The sequence below is a fragment of the Pseudophryne corroboree genome, chromosome 3, assembly GCF_028390025.1.
Source record: "Pseudophryne corroboree isolate aPseCor3 chromosome 3, aPseCor3.hap2, whole genome shotgun sequence".
Taxonomy (NCBI): domain Eukaryota; kingdom Metazoa; phylum Chordata; class Amphibia; order Anura; family Myobatrachidae; genus Pseudophryne; species Pseudophryne corroboree.
In genome coordinates this window covers 431,665,941-431,692,599 of record NC_086446.1, presented here as the reverse complement: position 1 = coordinate 431,692,599, position 26,659 = coordinate 431,665,941, and the positions used below count along the sequence as shown (strand labels likewise).

At 44.0% G+C, this 26,659-nt stretch overlaps 1 protein-coding gene across 1 annotated transcript in view; it reads left to right on the top strand.

The window, feature by feature from the left end:
* The window catches only part of BPIFB6 (BPI fold containing family B member 6), a 181,899-nt gene that overhangs the window by 13,200 nt on the left and 142,040 nt on the right, over window positions 1-26,659 (top strand). Inside the window, exon 2 of the mRNA XM_063963591.1 lies at window positions 17,488-17,599. Within this exon, the coding sequence (XP_063819661.1) occupies window positions 17,488-17,599 (112 nt within the window). The remainder of the gene's footprint in view (window positions 1-17,487; window positions 17,600-26,659) is intronic.

Sequence of the window (26,659 nt, the reverse complement as noted above, 5' to 3'; positions counted from 1 at the left end):
GTTGTATCTCTCTTTCCGGCAGACACAAAGAACTGCTGGTGAGAAAATTGTCAAGTCAAGCGGAACGCGACCTGTCAACATCTCCTCCTTCACATTCTCCCGCAACTGGGGGTGCGAGGAAAAGGCTCAGAATTCCGAGCCCACCCGCTGGCGGTGATGCAGGGCAGTCTGGAGCGACTGCTGATGCTGACATCTGGTCCGGACTGAAGGACCTGACAACGATTACGGACATGTCGTCTACTGTCACTGCATATGATTCTCTCACCATTGAAAGAATGGTGGAGGATTATATGAGTGACCGCATCCAAGTAGGCACGTCAGACAGTCCGTACGTATACTGGCAGGAAAAAGAGGCAATTTGGAGGCCCTTGCACAAACTGGCTTTATTCTACCTAAGTTGCCCTCCCACAAGTGTGTACTCCGAAAGAGTGTTTAGTGCCGCCGCTCACCTTGTCAGCAATCGGCGTACGAGGTTACTTCCAGAAAATGTGGAGAAGATGATGTTCATTAAAATGAATTATAATCAATTCCTCCATGGAGACATTCACCAGCAGCAATTGCCTCCACAAAGTACACAGGGAGCTGTGATGGTGGATTCCAGTGGGGACGAATTGATAATCTGTGAGGAGGGGGATGTACACGGTGATGAATCGGAGGATGATGATGAGGTGGACATCTTGCCTCTGTAGAGCCAGTTTGTGCAAGGAGAGATTAATTGCTTCTTTTTTGGTGGGGGTCCAAACCAACCCGTCATTTCAGTCACAGTCGTGTGGCAGACCCTGTCACTGAAATGATGGGTTGGTTAAAGTGTGCATGTCCTGTTTATACAACATTAGGGTGGGTGGGAGGGCCCAAGGACAATTCCATCTTGCACCTCTTTTTTCTTTCATTTTTCTTTGCGTCATGTGCTGTTTGGGGAGTGTTTTTTGGAAGGGCCATCCTGCGTGACACTGCAGTGCCACTCCTAGATGGGCCAGGTGTTTGTGTCGGCCACTAGGGTCGCTTATCTTAGTCACACAGCTACCTCATTGCGCCTCTTTTTTTTCTTCTTTGCGTCATGTGCTGTTTGGGGAGTATTTTTTGGAAGGGCCATCCGGCCTGACACTGCAGTGCCACTCCTAGATGGGCCAGGTGTTTGTGTCGGCCACTAGGGTCGCTTAGCTTACTCACACAGCTACCTCATTGCGCCTCTTTTTTTCTTTGCGTCATGTGCTGTTTGGGGAGTGTTTTTTGGAAGGGCCATCCTGCGTGACACTGCAGTGCCACTCCTAGATGGGCCAGGTGTTTGTGTCGGCCACTTGGGTCGCTGAGCTTAGTCACACAGCTACTTCATTGCGCCTCTTTTTTTCTTTGCATCATGTGCTGTTTGGGGAGTGTTTTTTGGAAGGGCCATCCTGCGTGACACTGCAGTGCCACTCCTAGATGGGCCAGGTGTTTGTGTCGGCCACTTGGGTCGCTGAGCTTAGTCATCCAGCGACCTCGGTGCAAATTTTAGGAATAAAAATAATATTGTGAGGTGTGAGGTGTTCAGAATAGACTGAAAATGAGTGGAAATTATGGTTATTGAGGTTAATAATACTTTGGGATCAAAATGACCCCCAAATTCTATGATTTAAGCTGTTTTTTAGGGTTTTTTGAAAAAAACACCCGAATCCAAAACACACCCGAATCCGACAAAAAAAATTCGGTGAGGTTTTGCCAAAACGCGTTCGAACCCAAAACACGGCCACGGAACCGAACCCAAAACCAAAACACAAAACCCGAAAAATTTCCGGTGCACATCTCGTTCCTTGTTACATCTAGGGGACACTTAAATACAGATGTGTTCAGAGGATTTCTCACAAAATAACTTTAATAAATCTGCTCTAAAGTGCGCCATACAAATTTTCTCCATTAATGCAATCCAAAAAGCGTAATAGAAGCTTTATACTGTACAGGGTGGTTTGCGTTGGGAAACCAGCCCGGGATATTTGTGGAAGCAGCCCTAATGGCAAACATACACATCAGTATGCCTGAGGAAGCCAGATTATTAGCTGGTGCTCAGGTGCAAATTTACATATAATGGTGAAGTGCTGACAGTCGCCAGCACTAATAAACCACTTGTGATTGGTCACTTGCGAATGTGCCGCTGTCACTGATAGATGCTCTTTTCAATGTCTAGGCAAATATTATGCCTTTGTGTGCATTTCAACAATCCCCCTCCCCCTGTCTCATACACAAGACAGAGAGTTGTTTTGTGTATATAGAAACACAAACAATATATATATATATATATCTCCATACACAATAGCAGCTGGCACTCAAAGAAGACTTTAAAAACCAGTCTAAACAAATAGTACTGAATGGTCAACGTTTTGGAGGCCCTCTTTAATTCCCCTTCACCTGGACTGAGAATGCCTATGTCCTGACGAAGGAGGAATAAAGAGGGCCTCTGCAACATTGACCATTCAGTACTATTTGTTTAGACTAGTTTTTAAGCCTCTGTTGCAGTAATAATACCCCTTTCACATCGCACTAAAAACCCGGTATCGACACGGGTCAGTGTGCGATGTGAAAGCTCCTTTTCAGAATTAGCGGGTCGCCTGACCCGGTAATTCAACCCGGTAAAAAAGAAGGGTTATTACCGGGTTGATTACCGGGTCAGGCGCAGTGTGAATGGGAGCCGTTCCGATGCGACACGGCTCCCATTCACAGCATAGGGAGAGGTGGCGCAGGAGATGAGCTCATCTCCCAGCGCCGCCTCCACCCCTGCCCCTGCTGCTGCTGCGCCCTCAGCTGCTATGGCAACCGACCCGGTATATTGCCGGGTCGGAAAGCCAGGAACGGAGCGCAAATGCCGGATCCCACCCGGTAAGTACCGGGTAGGATCCGGCATTTGCGATCTGAATGCAGCATAAGTGCCAGCTGCTCTATTGTGTATGGATATTTTGTCAATTGGCTTGGTCACCGGGAGCAGACGCTGCAAGCTGTTGCAAAGTGCAGGGCTGGTAGAAACTGGTGTGTATATATATATATATATATATATATATATATATATATATAGTAACATAGTAACATAGTATCTGAGGTTGAAAAAAGACAATTGTCCATTGAGTTCAACCTATTTGTGGTCTCCTATGCATGATGATTTGACTAACATTTCTGACTGATGCTGCTGTCAGCCATTGCATTTTATCCCTATTTATAGTAACTATAATGCATGACTATGCACCATACCCCTGGATATCCTTATCCATTAGGAATTTATCTAACCCATTCTTAAAGGTGTTGACAGATTCCGCCATTACAACTCCCTCGGGCAGGGAATTCCAAACACGTATTGTCCTTACCGTGAAAAAGCCTTTACGCCGTATTGTGCGGAATCTCCTCTCCTCTAACCTGAGCGAGTGTCCACGAGTCCTCTGTATCGATCTAACCAAAAACAGGTCCCACGCAAGCTCTGTGTATTGTCCCCTTATATATTTGTAGATGTTAATCATATCCCCTCTTAGTCTCTGCTTTTCCAATGTAAACATGCCTAGTCTTTCAAGCCTTTCCTTGTATTCCATCGTCTCCATGCCCTTAATTAGTTTGGTCGCCCTCCTCTGTACCTTTTCTAGCTCCAGGATATCCTTTTTGTAGTACGGTGCCCAGAATTGTACACAGTATTTAAGGTGTGGCCTCACTGGTGATTTATATAACAGGAGTATAATACTCTCGTCCCTAGCATCAATACCCCGTTTTATGCATGCTAATATCTTATTAGCCTTCTTTGCTGCAGTCCTACTTTTGGTACTACTGCTTAGCTTGCTATCTATGAGGACACCTAAGTCCTTTTCCAGTACAGAATACCCTAATTTTACCCCATTTAGTGGGTTGGTGTAATTTTTGTTCTTGTTACCACAGTGCATTACCTTACACTTGTCTGTGTTGAAGCGCATTCTCCATTTGGCTGCCCATGCTTCTAATTTAACTAAGTCGTTCTGAAGAGACTCGGCATCCTCCTCTGTATTTATAGCCTTACACAATTTGGTATCATCTGCAAAAATTGACACCATGCTCTCTAGACCTACTGTTAGGTCGTTAATGAAACTATTGAACAATAACGGTCCTAATACTGAGCCTTGCGGCACACCACTTAGCACTTCAGGCCAAGTTGAAAAAGATCCATTAACCACAACGCGCTGCTCCCTATTATCTAACCAGTTTTTTACCCAAGTGCATATTGTGCTTCCTAGCCCTGATTCTTGTAGCTTGTAGATAAGTCTCATGTGTGGTACAGTATTGAATGCTTTGGCAAAGTCTAAAAAGATTACATCCACGTCTTTACCCTGATCTAGGTTTGCGCTTACTGTTTCATAAAAGCCAAGTAAGTTGGTTTGACAGGATCTGTCCTTCATAAACCCATGTTGATTCCTTTTAATGACCTTATTGACTTCAAGGAACTTCTGAATACTATCTCTTAGAATACCTTCCAATACTTTCCCCGCTATAGATGTAAGACTAACTGGTCTATAATTACCTGGTTCAGCTTTACTTCCCTTTTTGAATATAGGCACTACTTCCGCTATACACCAGTCTTTGGGAACCATACCTGATATAACTGATCCTTAAAGATCAAAGATAGCGGTTCAGAGTGAAGCTCCATTAGAACCCTTGGGTGAATATCATCGGGCCCTGGTGATTTATTAATCTTTAAATGTTTTAATCGGTCACAGACTACTTCCTCGCTTAAATAAGTACCTATCAGTGGGATATTCTCATTATTGAGATTGTGTGTCAGTCCCTGAATTGGGTCCTCTCTAGTGAATACTGTTGAAAAAAACTCATTTAGTGTGTCCGCTATGTCATTATCATTTTTGCTTAAGACTCCCAACTTGTCTTTTAAAGGGCCTATACTCTCCTTCTTTAATCTCTTGCTATTAATGTATTTAAATATTTTTTTGGGATTCGCTTTGCTTTCCTTTGCTACTAGTTTTTCAGTTTCTACTTTAGCCGCTCTTATTTCCTTTTTGCAAATTTTGTTACATACCTTATAGTGCTGAAATGACTCTGCTTCCTCGTCAGATTTGTATTTTTTAAATGCTCGCCTTTTCTTGCCCATAAGTTCCTTAATCTTTTTGTTAAGCCACATCGGTTTATGATTTTTATTCCTTTTTTTGCTGCTCATAGGAATACATTTGAGTGTATTTTTAGCTAGCAGGAATTTTAGTACCTCCCATTTCTCCATAGTATTTTTTCCTAAAAACAAACCTTCCCATTCAATATCCCTGAAAAATACCCTCATCTTTTCAAAATTTGCTTTGCTAAAGTTTAGAGTCCTAGTTGAACCAGTATAGGGCTGTTTATGGAAACTGATATTGAATGTGACCATATTGTGGTCGCTGTTTCCTATGGGTTCCCCTACTATAATACCTGATACCAAATCCCCATTGTTTGTTAATACCAGGTCTAAGGTTGCATTGTACCTAGTTGGTTCCTCAATTAGTTGGACTAAGTAGTTATCATTAAGTGTGTTTAAAAACATATTGCCCCTAGCAGTATCACATGAATCGTTTTTCCAGTTTATCTCTGGATAGTTAAAATCTCTCATCACTACTATATATAGCATAGCACGGTATGTTGCAAAGCTAAAAATGTAATTCCCAGGTATATATATATATATATATATATATATAGAGAGAGAGAGAGAGAGAGAGAGAGAGCTTTATATACCTGGGAATTAAATTTTTAGCTTTGCAACACACCTTGCTATGCTGGCCTGCTTTGCTCTGGCCGCCTCCAGCGGTAAGGCTTTTCACTGCAGCTTCTCATGCCTCCAGTCCAGTGGACACACCGACCATGGACAGCTTCCTTCCCATCCATCCTCTACAGTCCCACTCTCAGAGTCTCAGCATTCAGTGCGCGCCCATGGCCAGGCTCTAGAACCAGATGCAGCATAGAGACAATTCTTCTGCTGACTTAAAGGGCTATTATGCATCTCCCTTCATTTGACACTGCCGCCGTGGATCCCTGCCTTCCGTCACCTGATGCAGAGGCATAGCAAGAACTTTGTGGGCCCATAGCAAATAATTTCAGGGTCCTCCTTCCTTATTGGGCACACCTAGCACCTTTGCCCTCCCCCTACCATATAGACTTAGCACCCCCTCCCCCTCCCTTACTGGGCACACCTAGCACCTCTCCTCCCCCTCCCTTATTGAGCACACCTAACACTTGTTCCCCCTCTTGCCACGCCCCCTCCCTTAGTGGGCACACCTAGCACCTGTTCCCTCTCTTGCCACCCATCCCCCCCCCCCTCTGTTACTGGGCGAACCTAACACCTGTTCCCCCTCTTGCCATTCACCCCCTTCGCGCTTGCTTACTGGACACACCTAACACCCCTCACTCCACTTGCCAGGCAGACTACACCAGCACAGCTGCCTACCTTTCCAGGAACTGGTTAGATGACCGGGGCAGGTCTGGATAAAAATTAAGAGGCCAGACACTGGGCGTTTGGGAGAAGAAAGGGCTCAGCTTTATGCGGTGAGAAGGCAACCGGCTGCGGGGTTGCTGGGAGGAGGTGTGATACCATTGTCCCTCCCAGCAGGCTGAAAAGTCCGTATTCGGGTGGCGCTTGATGCTGGAAGAGATGGCTGTGGGCGGGGCAGGAAACTCAGAGTCTGGCTTATAGTGATAGAAGCATAGTGCAGAGGAGGCGGGCCGCATGGGGGGGACGTGTTTGGGTTGGTCGGGTCCCTGTTTCCTCTGCACTTACGGCAGCTGGCACCTTTGACCTAATCATTCTTTTGTTATGGCCCGTGGCACAGCGGCAGGTGGCATATAATGAGTCAGTCTAGAAAAGAGAGGGTTTTTCCGCACCATATTTTATATATATATATATATATATATATACATACACAAAGTGCTTAAAGTGGTCCGAGAGAGGTGGTGGAACTCACCTCCCCTCCCCCCGGCGCCCAAGGAATAACAGTATTGTGTGCGCCCCAAAAAGGGGGCATGGTCTCAAAATTAAAGGGGCGTGGACACATTAGTAATAATGCCCACAGTAGTAGCACCCCTAATACACATAATGCCCACAGTAGTAGCACCCCATAATACACAATGCCCACAGCAGTAGTGCCCCTTTTACAATGACCACAGCAGTAGTGCTCCTTATGCAATGTCCACTGTACTGGTAGTGCCACTTATATTGAGCTCATAGTAGTAGTGCCCCTTATGCAATGCCCCCAGTAGTAGTGCCCCTTATGTCCCCAGGAGTGATGCCCCTTATGAAGTGCCCCCTGTACAATGCCCTCATTAGTACTGCCCCCATTAGTAATGCCCTTAATGGTAATGCCCCTGTGTAGTATTGCCCCCAGTAGTAATGTTGCCTGTAGTAATGCCCCCAGTCGTTTAGCCCCCTGTAGTTTAGCCCCAGTAGTTATGCCCCCAGTAGTAATGCCCCTGCAGTTATGACCCCAGTAGTTTAGCCCCACTTTAGTTTAGCCTCCCAGTGGTAATGCCCCCAGTAGTTTAGCCCCTGTAGTTTAGTCCTCATGTAGTTTGCCCCATGTAGTTTAGCCCCAGTGGTAATGCCCCCTGTAGTTTTGCCCCTGCAGTTATGCCCCCAGTAGTAATGCCACCAGTAGTTTAGCCCCCAGTGGTAATGTCCCCTGTAGTTTAGCCCCTGCAGTTATGCCCCCAGTAGTTTAGCCCCCAGTAGTAATGCCCCCAGTAGATTAGCCCTATGTAGTTTAGCCCCCAGTGGTAATGCCCCCTGTAGTTTAGCCCCTGCAGTTATACCCCCAGTAGTTTAGCCCCAGTAGTAATGCCCCCAGTAGTTTAGCCCCATGTAGTTTGCCTCGAGTAGGAATGCCCCCAGTAGTTTAGCCCCTGTAGTTTGCCCCCTTGTTGTTTAGCCCCCCTGTAGTTATTCCCCCAGTAGTAATGTGCCCCTGTAGTTATGCCCCCAGTAGTAATGTACCCCTGTAGTTATGCCCCAGTAATAATGCAACCCTGTAGTTTGCCCCCCAGTAGCTTGCCCCCCAGTAGTTAGCCCCATGTAGTTTGCCCCCAGTAGTTAGCCCCATGTAGCTTGCCCCAAGTAGTAATGCCCCCAGGAGAAATGCCCTCTATAGTTTGCCCCCTTGTAGTTTAGCCCCCTTGTTGTTTAGCCCTCCTGTAGTTATTCCCCCAGTAGTAATGTGCCCTTGTAGTTATGCCCCCAGTAGTAATGCGCTCCTGTAGTTTGCCCAAGTAGTTTGCCCCAGTTGTTTGCCCACAGTAGTTAGCCCCATGTAGCTTGCCCCCAGTAGTTAGCCCCATGTAGCTTGCCCCCAGTAGTTAGCCCCCTATAGCTTGCGCCAAGTAGTAATGCCCCCAGTAGTTTAGCCCCCAGTAGTAATTCCCCAGTAGTTTAGACCCCAGTAGTAATGCCCCCTGTAGTTTTCCCCCTTGTAATTTAGCCCCCGCTGTAGTAATGCCCCTGTAGTTTGCCCCCAGTAGTAATGCCCCTGTAGTTATGCCCCCAGTAGTAATGTCCCTGTAGTTATGCCCCCAGTAGTAATGTGCCCCTGTAGTTATGCCCCCAGTAGTAATGCAACCCTGTAGTTTGCCCACAGTAGTTAGCCCCATGTAGCTTGCCCCCAGTAGTTAGCCCCATGTAGCTTGCCCCAAGAAGTAATGCCCCAGTAGAAATGCCCTCTGAAGTTTGCCCCCTTGTAGTTTAGCCCCCTGTAGTTTAGCCCCCCTGTAGTTTAGCCCCCAAATAGTAATGTCCCCAGTAGTTTGCCCCCTTGTAGTTTAGCTCCCCTGTAGTTTAGTTCCCAAATAGTAATGCCCCCAGTAGTTTAGCCCCTGTAGTTATGCCCCCAGTAGTATGCCCCAAGTAGTAATGCCCCTAGTAGTAATGTGCCCCTGTAGTTTTGCCCCTAGTAGTTTACCCCTTGTAGCTTGCCCCCAGCGGTTAGCCCCCTGTAGCTTGCCTCCAGTAGACGTGCCTTAAAAAAAAAAAAAACACCATACTTACCAAGCCCCGCTCCCGCGTCCGACCGATGTGATCCTCCTGGCGTCCAGCTCTCTGCACTATGAGAGAGACATCATGACGTCTCTCTCATAGCGCACAGTAGAGCCGGGAGCCGGAAGCAGGAGCTCAGTAGTGAGCTCCTGCTGCCGGGCTTCCACTGTGCGGGGAGAGCTGGAACACATCGGGTGATGTGAGCCGGAGGAGGCGGAACTGCATTCCATCTCCAAGTGGAAGTGACGGAACGCAGTTCCGCCCCGTTCTGGCTCACTTTAACCCCTGTATACCGGATCCCATATAGGGTGTGGATCATTAGATCGACAGTGTCTAGGTCGACAATATTTAGGTCGACCACTAGGTCAACAGTCACTAGGTTGACAGGGTCAGAAGGTCGACATGTTCTAGTTCGACAGGTCTAAAGGTCGACATGAGTTGTTTTTTTTGGTGTCGTTTTCTTCTTAGAGTGACCGGGAACCCCAATTAGTGCACCTTGTCCCCTTGCATGGCTCACTTCGCTCGCCATGCTTCGGGCAAGGTGCCTCGCTCTGCTACCGCTTCGCTTGGCACAGATTACCGTTCCAATCGTAGTCCACATGTATTGTTAAGTATGAAAAAGTAAAAAAAAAAGATTAAAAAAAAAAACTCATGTCGACCTTTTGACCTGTCGGCCTAGAACATGTCGACCTTCTGACCCTGTCGGCCTAGTGACTGTCAACCTATAGTGGTCTACCTAAACATTGTCGACCTAGACACTGTCGATCTTCAGACTGGATCCCAATTCCAGTGATCCTGCCGTATAATTCCAGTGATCATGCCTTATAAGTCCAGTGATCCTGCCGTATAATTACAGTGGTACTGCCGTATAAGTACAGTCCAGTGATACTGCCATATATATCCAGTGATACTGCTGTGTATGTCCATTGATACTGCAGTATATGTCCAGTGATACTGCCGTATATGTTCATTGATACTGCCGTATAAATCCAGTGATTCTGCCATATAAGTCCAGAGATCCTGCTGTATAATTGCAGTGGTACCGGCGTATAAGTCCAGTCCCGTGATACTGCCATATATGTCCATTGATACTGCAGTATATGTCCAGTGATACTGCCGTATATGTTCATTGATACTGCCGTATAAATCCAGTGATTCTGCCATATAAGTCCAGAGATCCTGCTGTATAATTGCAGTGGTACCGGCGTATAAGTCCAGTCCCGTGATACTGCCATATATGTCCAATGATACTGCCGTATATGTCCATTGATACTGCCGTATATGTCAAGCGGTACTGCCGTATAATTCCAGTGATCCTGCCGTATAATTCCAGTGATCCTGCTGTATAATTACAGGGATCCTGCCATATAAATCCAGTGATCCTGCAGTATAATTACAGTGATCCTGCTGTATAAATCCAGTGATCCTGCCGTATAATTACAGTGATCCTGCCGTATAAATCCAATGATCCTGCCGTATAAGTCCTGTGATCCTGCCGTATAATTACAGTGGTACTGGCGTATAAATCCAGTCCAGTGATACTGCCGTATATGTCCAGTGATACTGCCATATATTTCCAGCGGTACTGACATATAAATCCAGTGATCTTGCCGTATAATTACAGTGATCCTGCTGTATAAATCCAGTGATCCTGCCGTATAAGTCCAGTGATCCTGCCGTATAATTCCAGTGATCCTGCTGTATAATTACAGGGATCCTGCCATATAAGTCCAGTGATCCTGCAGTATAATTACAGTGATCCTGCTGTATAAATCCAGTGATCCTGCCGTATAATTACAGTGATCCTGCCGTATAAATCCAATGATCCTGCCGTATAAGTCCTGTGATCCTGCCGTATAATTACAGTGGTACTGGCGTATAAATCCAGTCCAGTGATACTGCCGTATATGTCCAGTCATACTGCCATATATTTCCAGCGGTACTGACGTATAAATCCAGTGATCTTGCCGTATAATTACAGTGATCCTGCTGTATAAATCCAGTGATCCTGTCGTATAAGTCCAGTGATCCTGCCGTATAATTACAGTGATCCTGCTGTATAAATCCAGTGATCCTGCCATATAAGTCCAGTGATCCTGCCGTATAATTACAGTGGTACTGCCGTATAAGTCAAGTCCAGTGATACTGCCGTATATATCCAGTGATACTGCCATATATGTCCAGTGATACTGCCGTATATGTCCATTGATACTGCTGTATAAGTCCAGTGATCCTGCCGTATAATTACAGTGTTATTGGCGTATAAGTCCAGTCCAGTGATACTACCGTATGGGTGTAGTATGGTATGCCGGCGGCCGGGCTCCCGGCGACCAGCATAACGGCGCCGGGAGCCCGACCGCCGGCATACCGACAGCGTGGCGAGCGCAAATGAGCCCCTTGCGGGCTCGCTGCATTCGCCACGCTGCAGGCACGGTGGCACACGGTGGACCCCACGAGGGAGAAAATCTGTTGGTATGCCGGCTGTCGGGATTCCGGCGCCGATATACTGTGCGCCGGGATCCCGACAGTCGGCATACTGAAGACCACCCCTACCGTGTATATATATATATATATATATATATATATACCCTGTTGCAAAGTGGATTACTGAGGACATAACAACTATGCTGGTGTTAGATGTGCGTCTGGTATCCGCCATAAGTGCAGTGGGACTGCAGTGCCAACCCTAGATGGGCCAGGTGCTTGTACCGCACACTTGTGTCGCTTAGCTTAGTCATACAGCTACCTCATTGCCCTCTTTTACTTCTTGGCATGATGTGCTGTTTGGGTATTATGTTTTTTTAAGTGCCCTCCTGTCTGACACTGCAATGCCACTCCTAGATGGGCCAATTGTTTGTGTCGCTTAGCTTACCCATACAGCTACCTCATTGCACCTCTTTTTCATCTTTGCATGATGTGCTGTTTGGGGCCTTTTTTTTATATCTGCCCTCCTGTCTGACATTGCAGTGCCACTTCTAGATCGGCCAATTGTTTTTGTTATTTAGCTTAGTCATACAGCTACCTCATTGCACCTCTTTTACATCTTTGCATAATGTGCTGTTTGGGACCTTTTTTATATCTGCCCTCCTGTCTGATACTGCAGTGCCACTCCTAGATGGGCCAATTGTTTGTGTCGCTTAGCTTAGTCATACAGCTAAGTCATTGCACCTCTTTTTCATCTTTGCATGATGTGCTGTTTGGGGCCTTTGTTTTTATATGTGCCCTCCTGTCTTACACTGCAGTGCCACTCCTAGATGGGCCAGATGTTTGTGCCGCACACTAGTGTCCCTTAGCTTAGTCATACAGCAACCTTGGTGCACCTCTTTTTCATCTTTGCATCATGTGCTGTATGGGGCATGATTTTTTAAAGTGCCATCCTGTCTGACACTGCCGTATAAGTCCAGGGGTACTACTGTATTAGTCCAGGGGTACTGCCGTATAAGTCCAGCATTTGCAGAATTTTTGAAAAATGACAGGAGCGTGCAGGAGATGCTGTCAGTGGACTGAAAAATTGCGGGCTACTTTCGACATTCAGCCACTGCATGCCACTACTAGATGGGCCAGGTGATTGTGTCGCTTAGCTTAGTCATACAGCAACCTCCGTGCACTTCTTTTTCTTCTTTGCATCATGTGCTGTTTGGGGCCTATTTTTTTAATCTGCCATCCTGTCTGACACTGCAGTGTCACTCCTAGATGGACCAGGTGTTTGTGCCGCACACTTGTGTTGCTTAGCTTAGTCATACAGCCACCTCGGTGCAACCTTATGGCCTGAAAACAATATTGTGAGGTGTGAGGTGTTCATAATAGACTGGAAATGAGTGGAAATGAATGTTATTGAGGTTAATAATACCGTAGGATTAAAATTACCCCCAAATTCTGTGATTTTAGCTGTTTTTATGTTTTTTTCAAAAATCATCCAGATCCAAAACCGAAACCAAAACCCGAAAGGGTGGTTTTGGCAAAACCAAACCAAAACCAAAACATGAGCGGGGAATAGGAACCAAAACCAAAACACAAAACACGAAAAGTGTCCGTCGCACATCTCTAGTTAAAATACAATTTGACTGTCTGTCTCCCAACTCTTCTGCTAATTACTTTCTGGTTACCATATAATAAACGGTTGTGTTCTGTGTTTTGTACCTTATTGATTCATCCCACATTTAAGATTTTACAATATGTTACCATACAAAGGTTCATTAGTTGTGTACAATTCACTCTTTATATCAGTGCTATTCATACAGTATAACAATGGGCGTCCCCACTATAGACAAATAGTTATCAGTTATGTCTCTCAAAACTGAATGCTAATATATCGGGTATAAATCCTGCAGCTGTTGTTCAAAGGGAACACAGTAGCAGCATTAAAGATATTGTATCATACAGCATAAAACTGAAGATGAGTGTGCAATGATTCAATAATTAAATCCTAGGACAGGACAGACCTAAGAGGTAACAAAAAGAGATATTTACAGACAGCGTACAATACCACTAAAATACTTCCAAGAACTTCTCTCCTAACGCCTAATAAGAAGAAAGAGGAGGAAAGAACAGTAAGGTTTATAGGTACGCATTGCAAAGAGTGGAGGGAAATGAATAGAGCCCTACAGACACATCACCATATCCTCATGCTGGATGAAGATTTGCAGAACGAAGTTGGGGATAGAGTCGCCATAAATTGGAGGAAATCATTCAATCTCAACAGCAAACTGGTCTGTAGCCATTTCATCAATAGAAGAAAGAAAAAAAAACATTGTTGGAGGATGTTTCAAATGTGGGAATGCAAGTTTTGTAATTATATTCAAATGACGCAAGAATATTCAAACAAATACGAGAACAACATAAAAATACTGGAATATATCAACTGTACAACCCAAGAGGTTATTTATTGTCTAATATGCCCCTGTGGGTTTAAATGTGTTGGAATGACAAATAGACAGTTTAAAAAGCGCATACTGGAACATACACAAAGTATAAAAAAATGCTTCAAAAGATCAGGAAAATCTAAAACAGCTCACAAGTGTGGGAAGGCATTTTTTGAAAAAACAAGGAGAGGATCCGAAAAGATGAGGATCTTTGACTTGGAGAAGGTGGAATTGGAGACCAGAGCTGGGGATATTGACAAAGAACAGTTGAAGAGAGAATCAAGACACATTTTTCTCCTGGACAGTGTAACCCCTCTGGGTCTCAATGAAGAAATACATTTTTCTGCATTCTCATAAGACAATGAGGAAACTAGGTTTCTCCTAGGTAGCTTCATGGCACTATAAATGTCATGTCCCTGTAGACGTCTTATAGAGTTTACATCTTATACTTTATCCTAGACGATCCACAGAGATCATACCTTGTACTCCATCCTAATTGAAGTAAAGATCCAGGGGATACATGTACAGTATTTAGAAACATATGGAGTCTTCAGTCAATGCCCATTTTCTATGGGTTGCATACATTCATACTGATCCACTATCTAGTATCTACATTGGATATATATATATATATATATATATATATATAAAAAGTAAAAAAAGGTGTGTGTGTGTGTGTGTGTGTTTGTCTGTGTATATATATATATATATATATATATATATATTTAATTGTTATTTACTTTAAATCTCACATTCCTTAGCAGTCATACCCAGGACGAGAACCCATGACCTATTACACCAGGGATGGGGAACCTTCGGCACTCCAGCTATTGTTGAACTACAGATCCCAGCATGCCCTGCAACAGTTTTAGCATGGCCAAATAGCAAAACTGTAGCAAGGCATGTTGGTATGTGTAGTTCAACAACAGCTGGAGGGCCAAAGGTTCCCCATCCCTGTATTACACTGAAGGCAGACACCTTACTGATAGAGCCATATGCTTCTGCATAGCAAGCAAAACCATTGCTACTAGGCAGATTTATATAGTATGCAGCCAGACACTACATAGATCTGCTCAATCACTCACAATGCTGATTATTTCTCTGACAATTATTTTACAAGTGTCATACCCAGGATTGGAACCCATGACCTATTACACTGGAAACAGGTACCTTACTGATGAAGCTATTTGCTTCTATATAGGAAGCATGAGAATTCTAACTATATGAAGTTATGTGTAATTGCCAGAGAAGTAACTTCAAGTTCATAGAGTTAGAATTCTCATGCTTCCTATACAGAAAAAGTTTCATCAGTATTGTGTCTGATTACAGTGTAATTGGTCATTGGTTCTAATTCTGGGTATGACACTTGTAAAATTAACTTAAATGAATGGTGTCGCTCAACATGGAACGGGAGGCCCCACTACAGAGCAGAAGCCCAGCGGCAGCCGACTCTGTTGCCTCCCACAGTTACGCTTTTGGTAAGCATCAAAATGAATGAGATCATCAGACCTGACAATGCCAGGTCGAGAAATAAAGGATATAAAAAAATCTAAACAACTGTAATTTGGTAGGGATACTATATTCATTTAAACTGTATGCACAAAAGCAATGGATCAAAGGCATAAGAGGGTCATATGAATTTGAATAATCAGAAATGAAGTTTATTATGATCTAGAGGAAACACATAACATTAAGTAGGAAGCACCGGAAATTTATATACTTACCTAAAAAAGAGGGATTCGTGGGGAGGAGGATTCTCACGTACATTGTGTGACTATCCTATCCAGTTATGACATGATCAATAAGAATTAATAGATTCATAAGAGAGTTCAAACTAAATCTAGAATTCTATTAACCCATGGGTTATGACACCCACCTATGCTACTCATATACTTACCCATATTATCCAACCATGATCGAGGAAATTGAATATATCGGGGGGGGGGGGGGGGATTCAAATGATATATCACGCCCAATTTCCTTTCTAACGTGGTTCCCGTTATCGAGCATATAGCACCCATAGTAGTCAGGTTTAGCTGCGTAACGGGTTGGGTACCCTTGTAACCGCAGCGAGCTGAAATGATTATACCCCGCCAGTCAGCAGAAACAGAACAGGTGTGGAAGAGGGTGAAAAGAATTGAATACCGCCCATAATGTTTCTAACTAGAAATTGATCCATGTTCCATGGAGAAATTAATATGCTATCCCTCATGCCGGAAGCCCGTCATTCCGGAATCTGTATATTTCCATAAGCACCACACATAGGTCCAACCATATATCAATATATACAGATGCAGTGCTCCATTTCTATAATTCCCGCAATCAGTATAGTTCAATGCAGGCCGTCTATTATCGTGATGATGTTATTATTAGTACAGGCCATCAGTTTTCTAGTGATTCCTTAATAGGTTTAGAACAATTAATTGTATATACAGGTTGAGTATCCCATATCCAAATATTCCAAAATACGGAATATTCCGAAATACAGACTTTTTTGAGTGAGAGTGAGATAGTGAAACCTTTGTTTTTTGATGGCTCAATGTACACAAACTTTGTTTAATACACAAAGTTATTAATAATACTGTATTAAATGACCTTCAGGCTGTGTATATAAGGTGTATTTGAAACATAAATGAATTGTGTGAATGTAGACACACTTTGTTTAATGCAAAAAGTTATAAAAAATATTGGCTAAAATTACCTTTAGGCTATGTGTATAAGGTGTATATGTAACATAAATGCATTCTGTGCTTAGACTTGGGTCCCATCACCATGATATCTCATTATGCTATGCAATTATTCCAAAATACGGAAAAATCCCATATCCAAAATACCTCTGGTCCCAAGCATTTTGGATAAGGGATACTCAACCTGTATTTTTAATTGTATATATTTGTATGTTCCATATATTAACCACCAGTCCCTCATTAAAGATAAATAATACTATGTATAGAGTTGAATTTTTATTGTGTTGTTGGGGCGTGTATACTAATGAATAAAGTGTCCATTAATGTGCATCCATATTAAAAAGGGGTGAACAATATTTTTGTGTATATGAATAAAAGAAATACATGTAAATGTAGATTTAATAAAACAAGTAGTGATGCATTTAAATTTGTACGTGTTGTGAATAAAGCATATTAAATATACAGTGTATACCTGTGCTGATGTGCAAAAATTATTATGAGTGCCATAAGAAGATATTGTTAATGAATTTAATATATGAAAAAATATTTGTTATGTGTAAACAATAAAAAACAAACAAACAATCGTGTTATAAACCGTGAAAAAAATATATATATGAATTCCTAACATTTATTTTATTTTTATTTTGTGTTTTTATGATAATATATTTGTACATAACTGATCTCAAAATTATGTTCTCATTAATTTGCATCTCAATGTGTTTTCTGATTTTAAAATGACTCCACAGACACACTTGGATATAGGGGAGTGACACCTGTCACTCCCCTATATACTACTCTTTATAAATGACCTTAAATGTGTACAGTCTTCAAATGAGGACTCATTTTATAGATTTGGAAGTTTTGACTGTTTCTTATTGACATTGTACAGTATTTCGTGCAATTGTTATGTGTTAAAACTTAATACTGATGTCAAATAATAATGTGTAATTGCTCACTATTTCAGTTGTGATAGGCATTCTGTCAAATAAAGAAACACTCAGAAAAATGGGAGAATCGCAAGAAGCTAAGAAAGCCTTGGGCCAAAAGGGTCATAGTCCAATCAAGGGCATTTCACAGTAAGTGCAATTTTACAATCATCATGCACTCATTACCACATTCATTTCTACTATTCCTGATATTGGGCCTAATTCAGACCTGATTTGGGTGGGTTATTTTGTTTCTGTGCAGGTAAATACTGGCTGCTTCAGTTTTACATTGCAATTTAGATTTCAGTGTGAACGCACCACACCCAAATCTAACTCTCTCTGCACGTTATATCTGCCCCACCTGCAGTGCCCATGGTTTTGCCCATTAGAGAAAAATGTTGCTGTTGCAATCAGGTCTGAATTAGACCCATAGTCACAGAGCCCTGATAATGGATAATAAGAAACAGTACTGAAAAACATATAAGCAGTTGCATAACACTGAATCTCATAGCACATTTTGTCAGAGGGGGACCATATATATTACTTGTGGGCTAGCTAATGCACAATAGGAACATGGGAATTTAAAACCAAAATGTTAGTGGCGTTATGATAGCTTATGAAAGCGACAGCTAGGAATCAGGTCATCAGGAGGGCTTTATCATCCAAACAGACCTATTGGTTGTCCTTTACTCAATATTGGCTGCTTCATCTCCTGACATCAAGGAACCTTTTGAGCAGACTTGGACACGGGACTTAGGCATTTTCTTGGAAGACAAAGAAAACGCAGACATTATGCAATGATTGTCTAAATCATCCATTAATACTAATATCAAGAAAAATGCCTTTAAATGTACTCGTGTTGTTATGTGGTCCCAGAGAGGTTGCATTACATTTTCCCAGGAACATCTAACTAGAATTGGAGACTTATAAGCATACTTGGGATGAAGTAGCCCTTTTCTTGGTCAGGTTTGCGTTAAATGCTGTGTCTACCCTTATCAATCACACACACACCCCTTATGGGTGTGAATCATTAGATCGTCGGTGTCTAGGTCGAGAATGTTTAGGTCGACAGTCACTAGATCGACAGGGTTGAAAGGTCGACAGGGTTTCTAGGTTGACATGTGCTAGGTCGACAGGTCAAAAGGTCGACATGAGTGTTTTTTTTGGGGGGGGTCATTTTCTTCGTAAAGTGACCAGGAACCCCAATTAGTGCACCGTGCCTCGCTTCGTTACCGCTTCAAAGATTACCGTTCCAATCGTGATCCACGTGGATCGTTAAGTATGAAAAAGTTCAAAAAAAGAAAAAAAGTGAAAAACTTATGTCGACCTTTTGACCTGTCGACCTAGCACATGTTGACCTAGAAACACTGTCTACCTTCCAACCCTGTCGACCTAGTGACTGTCGATCTATAGTGGTTGACCTAAACATTGTCGACCTAGACAGTGTCGATCTTCAGAAAGACTAGAGGGCTGCGCTTAACCAATAACTAAGGAAGGTAACTGCTGTGAGTGACAGTAAGAGGGGTCCACACCCCCTCTATAGGTATACAAATGGTAAAGAGAGTGTCACACTGCGCTTGTCTCCTCAGTTAAAAATACAAATTTAAATCAACACTATAAGGTAAGTGTAATATATATATATATATATATATATATATAGATATATAGATATATAGATATACACGAGAGAATAGTATATAGTAAAGGTATTTATTGATAAAATATTTCTATATTTAGAATACACTATGGCATTTACTAATGGATGCGTCTACGACACATGCGTCAAATACACGTGCTATAGGTAGAAGACACATTTGTTAATAAATATCATACTGTAACACAATAGCAAATATTTCTTACAGAAAATATACACTCAAATGTGTTACAACCAGAAATACAAATCAAATAGTCTCCTAAACATATCAGATTGTTCTGCCCAAACAGGCATTGTGTCATAAAATGTGATGTTCTTTTATTCATGGACGATAGACCTTTGACTGATTGGATGTCCAAATACCATTGTTTGCCTCAATTGTGAGCATAAACAATTGGGACTTGGTGATGATCCCATTGATCCTATGCTGTCATTGTCTCTGAACTACAGTATAACAAGCAAGAAGTCAGATACCATATAATTGCTAAAGATATGGAGATTCCTGATTGTGTGCTATAATTCTGCATTCTTAAACACACCTCTGCACATACCAGAATTGTTCAGGGTCACATAAGAAATAATCCGGTGGTTGTGAAGATATTGTCATGTATTGCGACAACAAGTTATTACCGATACCGGATTCATGTATATTGTTGTATGTTTCTGTGGTCGGTTTGAACTGGTCTTTAGGCGGGAGCTCAGAGGTAAACAACTGTAATCACATCCCAAGATTAGGCATCGCCCAGTGTTTCGAACTGACAAATGACCCACGGTGTACTGAATATGTCCCGCTCCTAGACCAATGGAAGAAGATCTTACATTCCCCATTTTACTATTTTTTGAACATTGTATAAAAGGACACACACCTGGCCCAGGTTTCAGTCACCTTTTCTCAGAGGTTATCTTGCTAGATGACTGAGTCCTGGATCCAGTGGTGCCAGCGTATGTATTTGGCCTGTTACCTGTAAGCCCTTATTGGTGTATTATACTGTACTTGCATTTCTTTGTATAATTGTGTATATTGTTTGATAAATTATTACTGCGATCTGTATCTGTTTTTCCCTTTTCACATTATTAAATGTTTGCGTGTTGGAGAGCAGTACACGTGTTCATTTAAGGTAAAGTGCTGCACTTCTCATCAGAGTTGTGTCCGGTTATACATTAACGATTGCACTGGTTTTTAAATATTATCAACTTTTACAGTTTGGGGGCTCTGTCCGTGGCTTTATATTTTTGCTGATTTTGCACAGAAACAGCGGCAGACTTTGGTTTGTCACCAAAGGGTGGAGGATGCGTCATTTAAGGTAAATAAAATTGTTTAATTTTTTTCTCTCTTTTTCATCCAATGCTGACAAACCACGTCTGCTGTTTTGTGTAAGTCTGCAAAGTACTAAAGTGAATCCAGGGACGATAAGGAACATTTATTTCCTTATCTGTACAGGGTGCAATTAATAAGTTTTACTGTATTATCTGAGTTAAATATCTACTATTGTCTTCTCTCTTTTGTGGGTTGCTGTATGGTTGCCACAGGTTTATGCAAATCATTTAGGGCTTAATTCAAGTTGGATTGTTTGTTTGCTAAAAGTTTAAAACTGTGCGTATATTCTCCTATAGTAAAATCATTATTTATTTATTTATTACCAGTTATTTATATAGTACACACATATTCCGGAGCGCTTTACAAAGAATTGGCCATTCACATCAGTCCCTGCCCCAGTGGAGCTTACAATCTATATTCCCTATCACATGTACACGCACACACATTCACCCTAGGGTTAATTTTGTTGGGAGCCAATTAACCTGCCAGTATATTTTTGGATTGTGGGAGGAAACCAGAGTACCCAGATGAAAGCCACGCAAGTACGGGGAGAATATACAAACTCCACACAGTAAGGGCCATGGTGGGAATTGAACCCATGACCTCAGTGCTGTGAGACAGTAATGCTAACCTTTACACCATCCGTACTGCAAATCATAAGCCTGTAATCAAAACTTGGTCGCAGTACACGCGGCTGAGCGGAGATTCATCTGCAAACAGCAAGTGTTTTCACAATAAGACACTCGGTGCCTGCAGGGAGAGCTATACTATGCTTTGGTAAGTGCTAAGGTAATCCTTGGTGAATGCTATAGTATGCTTTGGCGAGTGCTAGGGTATGCTTTGGTGAGCGCTAGAGTATGCTTTGGCGAGTGCTAGGGTATGCTTTAGTGAGTGTTAAAGTATGCTTTGGAGAGCGCTAAAGTACGATTTGGTGAGTGCTAAAGTACACTTCAGTGAGTGCTAAAATATGCTGTGTGGTCACGCCATATTTGAAGCACCTTTGCGGCTCCAGCCTCTGACGCACGCTATAGGAGGCACGGTTTAAATTGAGTAATAACAGATATAAGTTGCTTTAAGTAAAACTACGCAAGTAGTTGTACTGAGAAATAGAGTTAAGTAAGCGTATAAGAAATGCATTGTGTAAATTGTTGCGGAAAATCGGATCCCAGACGCGAAAATAAGTATATAAGTGCGAAGTGTATAGGGAGCAATATAACAATCCAACCTGAAAGGGGTCATTACTAGTGTACATCTTGCTAGGATATAGTAAGACCTCTGGGACATTACCAGTATTGAGAAGTGATTCTTTTCTGTACAGAAAAATATTGTGAATTCGTGTGGGTTGAAAGTAAGTGTGATTGTGTGAACCCGGAAAAGGGGATCCCCAGGTGATGCTGAACAAGCAGAGGTTCTGCCGGTGTGATGGCTAGCGACCGTACGTTATTGTGTATTGGAACACATTGAGGAATCGTGTATTGGAACGTGACTTGTAAGTGAACGTTCAGGGTGAGGAGCGCAGCCCAGTAAAATTCGTCTCCAGTAATCGTAAGATGCACAGATAACAAGTACCCGTGCGCCATGCGATCGGACCGCACGTGTGTGTGATATGTGTTGCATCATGATACGCCTTGCGTCTCTTTACGCATTGCGTCATCATACGCTTTACGTCATCATACGCACACATGATTGTGTAAAATACAGTAGAAGGAACTTCGCTGTCTCTCTCAGGAAGATTCCTGGTGGAAATCCACTAGATGGGCTGGTGACGTTTCCCATCCGGAATTCTAGTGGAAATAAACCAAAGTAGGGGGCCTCGCCATATACGCGTGCTGACCTGTGGGGGACTGTTGTATATTAGTCGAGAGGAAGTGTGTGGAAGCAGATTGCGAATATCTTCCACCGGTATTTTGTGTTGGCTATTTAGCGTTTGTGTTTAAAAAAGTCCGCAATGGGAGCTAAATGTGCACGCAGGATGCACACAGTAGCCTTGGTTCAGGTTGATGAGCAGGGGCCGAAAGGGTCCGCTGGGTATATTATGCATAGGAAGTATGGTCCTTGCGCAACTGCTTTTTGTGATGATTGGGTACATATGAATGAGAATGGTAAAACATAATTTCCTATTATTGGTAGTTTTACATACTGTAAAAAAATAGAATATGTCTTATAAAATCCCATAAACTGAGGATAAGACATAATGATTGTTTAAATTTGTGGCAGCATGAAGGTGAAACACAGAGAGAAATGGGGTATGCAGCAAATGCAAGTATAATGACACCAGTAAGGGCAACTGCACCACCACCACCACCATATGTGGATGGGGAAAAGGTAACAGCCAATACAAAAAGTGATACGATTAACCTTTGCAATTTATATCCTGTCTACTCTTAAGTAAGTTCAAAAGTAACGGAGCAGGAGAGGTGGACGAAGCTGCACTGATCTCGGCTATTTCACATACCATTAGTATTAGCAAGCAGGAGGGGCAGACCCAAGCAGGGGCGGATTGGTCCGCCGGGACGCCGGACCAGATTCCGGTTAGCTAGTCTGGTCGTCCCTTCAGTGGCTGCAGTCACCCCCCATGCAGGGCCGGCTGCCGCGATCCGGGCAGCGGGGCAGCGCTAACTGAAAGCTCCTGCGCATGCGCAGAAGCTCAATAAACCCAAAGAAAGATGGCCGCCTGGGAGCTGCTGCACATGTGCAGCCGCAGCAGCTCCTCTGTAAACCTTTACCTAGGTCGGCCCGTTATTAGCTCCCTTGGCCAGCTAGCAGCCGCACACTTCTGGATGCCGCTAGCTGGAAGTGGCAGAGGCTATAGCGTTGCTCCGGGGGTGGTTACAGGGAGACAGGGTCTTGGCAGGGGGTGTGGCTACATGGGACTCACAGGGGTCGTGGCTACACAGGACTCACAGGGGGCAGGGCTCAGAATCGGCAGTGAGAGGAGAAGCTGGTAGTTGTTGCAGATCTAGGGTCGGCTGATAACTCTGCTTAGTGTTTGTATGGTAAGAGGGAGTGGAGGAAATGTGTGAGAGTAACCAGTATGTGAGCTTGTGTGTGCGTGTTAAGTGACTTGCATGTAAGCGTGTGTGTGTGTGTGTGTGTGTGTGTGAGACGCATGTGAGTGTGTGTGACTTAATATTGCTGGCTGGCTGCAACTGCATCACTTGGCTCGAGTGCAAAGGGTGTGCTTGTTATGGGGCCCAGCCACTTGGGGGCGGACACCAGATACGCAAGCTACCTCACTGCACCATGCATTTTTTCCCCCTGTATTAACACTTTGCAAAAGTGGGGGTATTTGAGGCGGATGGGGTGTCAACTCCATATTTGCAAGTGCCCCTCTCTGTCCCTGCTGCAATAGAGGTTCCCTTAGGTATAATAGTTTGCAGAGCCGTAACTACCTGTGTGCCAGGTGTGCCTGGCACACAGCGCAGTTGCCCTGAGGGCGCACGGCCAGCGGCTTGTAATGAGTCAAATTGACTCATTACAAGCCGTCTGTTCTGTGCCGTGCGCCGCACTGGAGGAGAGCAGCAGCGCTGGAAGCAGGGGAGAAGGAGGAGGGAGGGGGACTGGAGCCGCAGCAGCGCTATGTAATTGGTAGTAGCGCCGCTGCAGCAGTCCTCTCTCCTTCTGCATTGGTTGCCTGGCGCTGCTGTGAATGCTGGGATGTGCTTCCCTCATCCCAGCATTCACAGCAGCGGGCAGCCAATGCGGAAGGAGAGGGGACTGCTGCAGCGGCGCCACTACCAATTACAAAGCGCTGCTGCAGCTCCAGTCCCCCTCCCTCCTCCTCCTTCTCCCCTGTGGCTGCTCGGGATCTGCCAGCATGAGGAGCCTAACTGCCAGCGTGGAGAGATGGTAAGTATCTCTCTCTCTCTCTCTCTCTCTCTCTCTCCCTATTCTGTCTGCCACAATGTGTAAAACGCTGTCTGCCGTAATGTGTAAAAAGGGGGACGCTGTCTGCCGTAATGTGTAAAAAGGGGAACGCTGCCTGCCGTAATGTGTAAAAAGGGGAACTGTCTGCCATAATGTGTAAAAAGAGGGACTGTCTGCCGTAATGTGTAAACAGGCACGCTGTATGCTGTAATGTGTAAAAAGGGGGATGCTGTCTGTTGTAATGTGTAAAAAGGGGGACGCTGTCTGCCGTAATGGGTAAAAAGGGGAACGCTGCCTGCCGTAATGTGTAAAAAGGGGAACTGTCTGCCATAATGTGTAAAAAGAGGGACTGTCTGCCGTAATGTGTAAACAGGCACGCTGTATGCTGTAATGTGTAAAAAGGGGGACGCTGTCTGCTGTAATGTGTAAAAAGGGGGGCGCTGTCGGCCGTAATGTGTAAAAAGGGGGACGCTGTCTGCCATAATGTGTAAAAAGGCGCGCTGTCTGCCGTAATGTGTAAAAAGGGGGACGCTGTCTGTCATAATGTGTAAAAAGGGGGACACTGTCTGCCATTATGTGTAAAAAGGGGGACACCGTCTGCCGTAATGTGTAAAAAGGGGGACGTTGTCTGCCGCAATGTGTAAAAAGGGAGACGCTGCCTGCCGTAATGTGTAAAAAGGGGAACTGTCTGCCGTAATGTAAAAAAAGAGGGACTGTCTGCCGTAATGTGTAAACAGGCACACTGTATGCTGTAATGTGTAAAAAGGGGGACGCTGTCTGCCGTAATATGTAAAAAGGGGGACGCTGTTTGCCGTAATGTGTAAAAAGGGGGACGCTGTCTGCCGTAATGTGTAAAAAGGCACGCTGTCTGCCGTAATGTGTAAAAAGGCACGCTGTCTGCCGTAATGTGTAAAAAGGGGATGCTGTCTACCGTAATGTGTAAAAAGGGGGACGCTGTCTGCCGTAATGTGTAAAAAGTGGGACACTGTCTGCCGTAATGTGTAAAAAGGGGGACGCTGTCTTCCGTAATGTGTAAAAAGGGGGACGCTGTCTGCCGTAATGTGTAAAAAGGGGCGCTGGCTACCATAATGTGTAAAAAGGGGGACTGGCTGCCGTAATGTGTAAACAGGGGGATGCTGTCTGCCGTAATGTGTAAAAAGTGGGGAAGCTGTCTGCCGTAATGTGTAAAAAGGGGACGCTGTCTGCCGTAATGTGTAATAAGGGGGATGCTGTCTGCCATAATGTGTAAAAAGGGGATGCTGCCTACCGTAATGTGTAAAAAGGGGGACTGTCTGCCGTAATGTGTAAAAAGGGGGACGCTGCCCTCCGTAATGTGTAAAAAGGGGACACTGTCTGCCGTAATGTGTAAAAAGGGGGACGCTGTCTGCCGTAATGTGTAAAAAGAGGGACGCTGTCTGCCGTAATGTGTAAAAATGGGACGCTGTCTGCCGTAATGTGTAAAAAGGGGGACTGGCTGCCGTAATGCGTAAAAGGGTCTCTACCTGGTGTAGTGGCGCTACTGTGCAGTGTAATTTGAATAATCGAGACTACTGTGCACCGTAGTATGAATTGGTATTATTCTGTGGCCATGCCCCTTCTCCATGAAGCCACGCCCCTATATATTTTCAGAGCGTCTGCAGCGTGCACTGCCCCTTTCTTGCATAGGGGGTGAGGACGCCAATACCTTTTCTTGCACACAGCGCTAAAATGCCTAGTTACTGCACTGATAGTTTGTGCTATGCACTGACCACCAGTATGGTAACATAAAGTACAGAAAAGATCCACTGTAGTTGAGTATAGGGTACCGCCTACTAGCTCAGTCCCTCACCCACCAGTTTTGGCAGATAAAACGGTGGAGTGCTGTGCGCTAACCTCCTATGTGGCATGTAGTAGGAGGAGAGCAGATTAAGGTACACTCCTAGCATGTATGGCTTTTACGAGTAAGGTGCCAATCGATATCTCACACTAAAGTATTGCCTGTCTCCACAGGCTTAATCAGGATCAGCACTGCATCATTAGACTTCTGCGTGTGTAAGAGGGGTGGGGGGGGGGTTGATGAAGTGGAAAAATGGATTGGCGTACTGGGAGAAGTCAAGGGCATGAGCGGAGCAGTGTGAGGCGACCTTATAAAAAGGGATCCTACCCCCCTCGACAGAACCCACCCTCTCAACAGATCCCGCCCCCATTAGGGCTGCCTCCTTAAAATTTCCTGGGCTGGTTTTCCATCCCAATCCGCCCCTGTACCCAAGAAGGAAAAGGAGGGGCTGCTCCTCAGGATGAGGAGACAGCTGAGATCAGTGAACATGGTGAGTATGAGGCCGTTCATAGCACTGAAACAGTACTTCCTGTAATTGAATCGGTAAGTAATGCA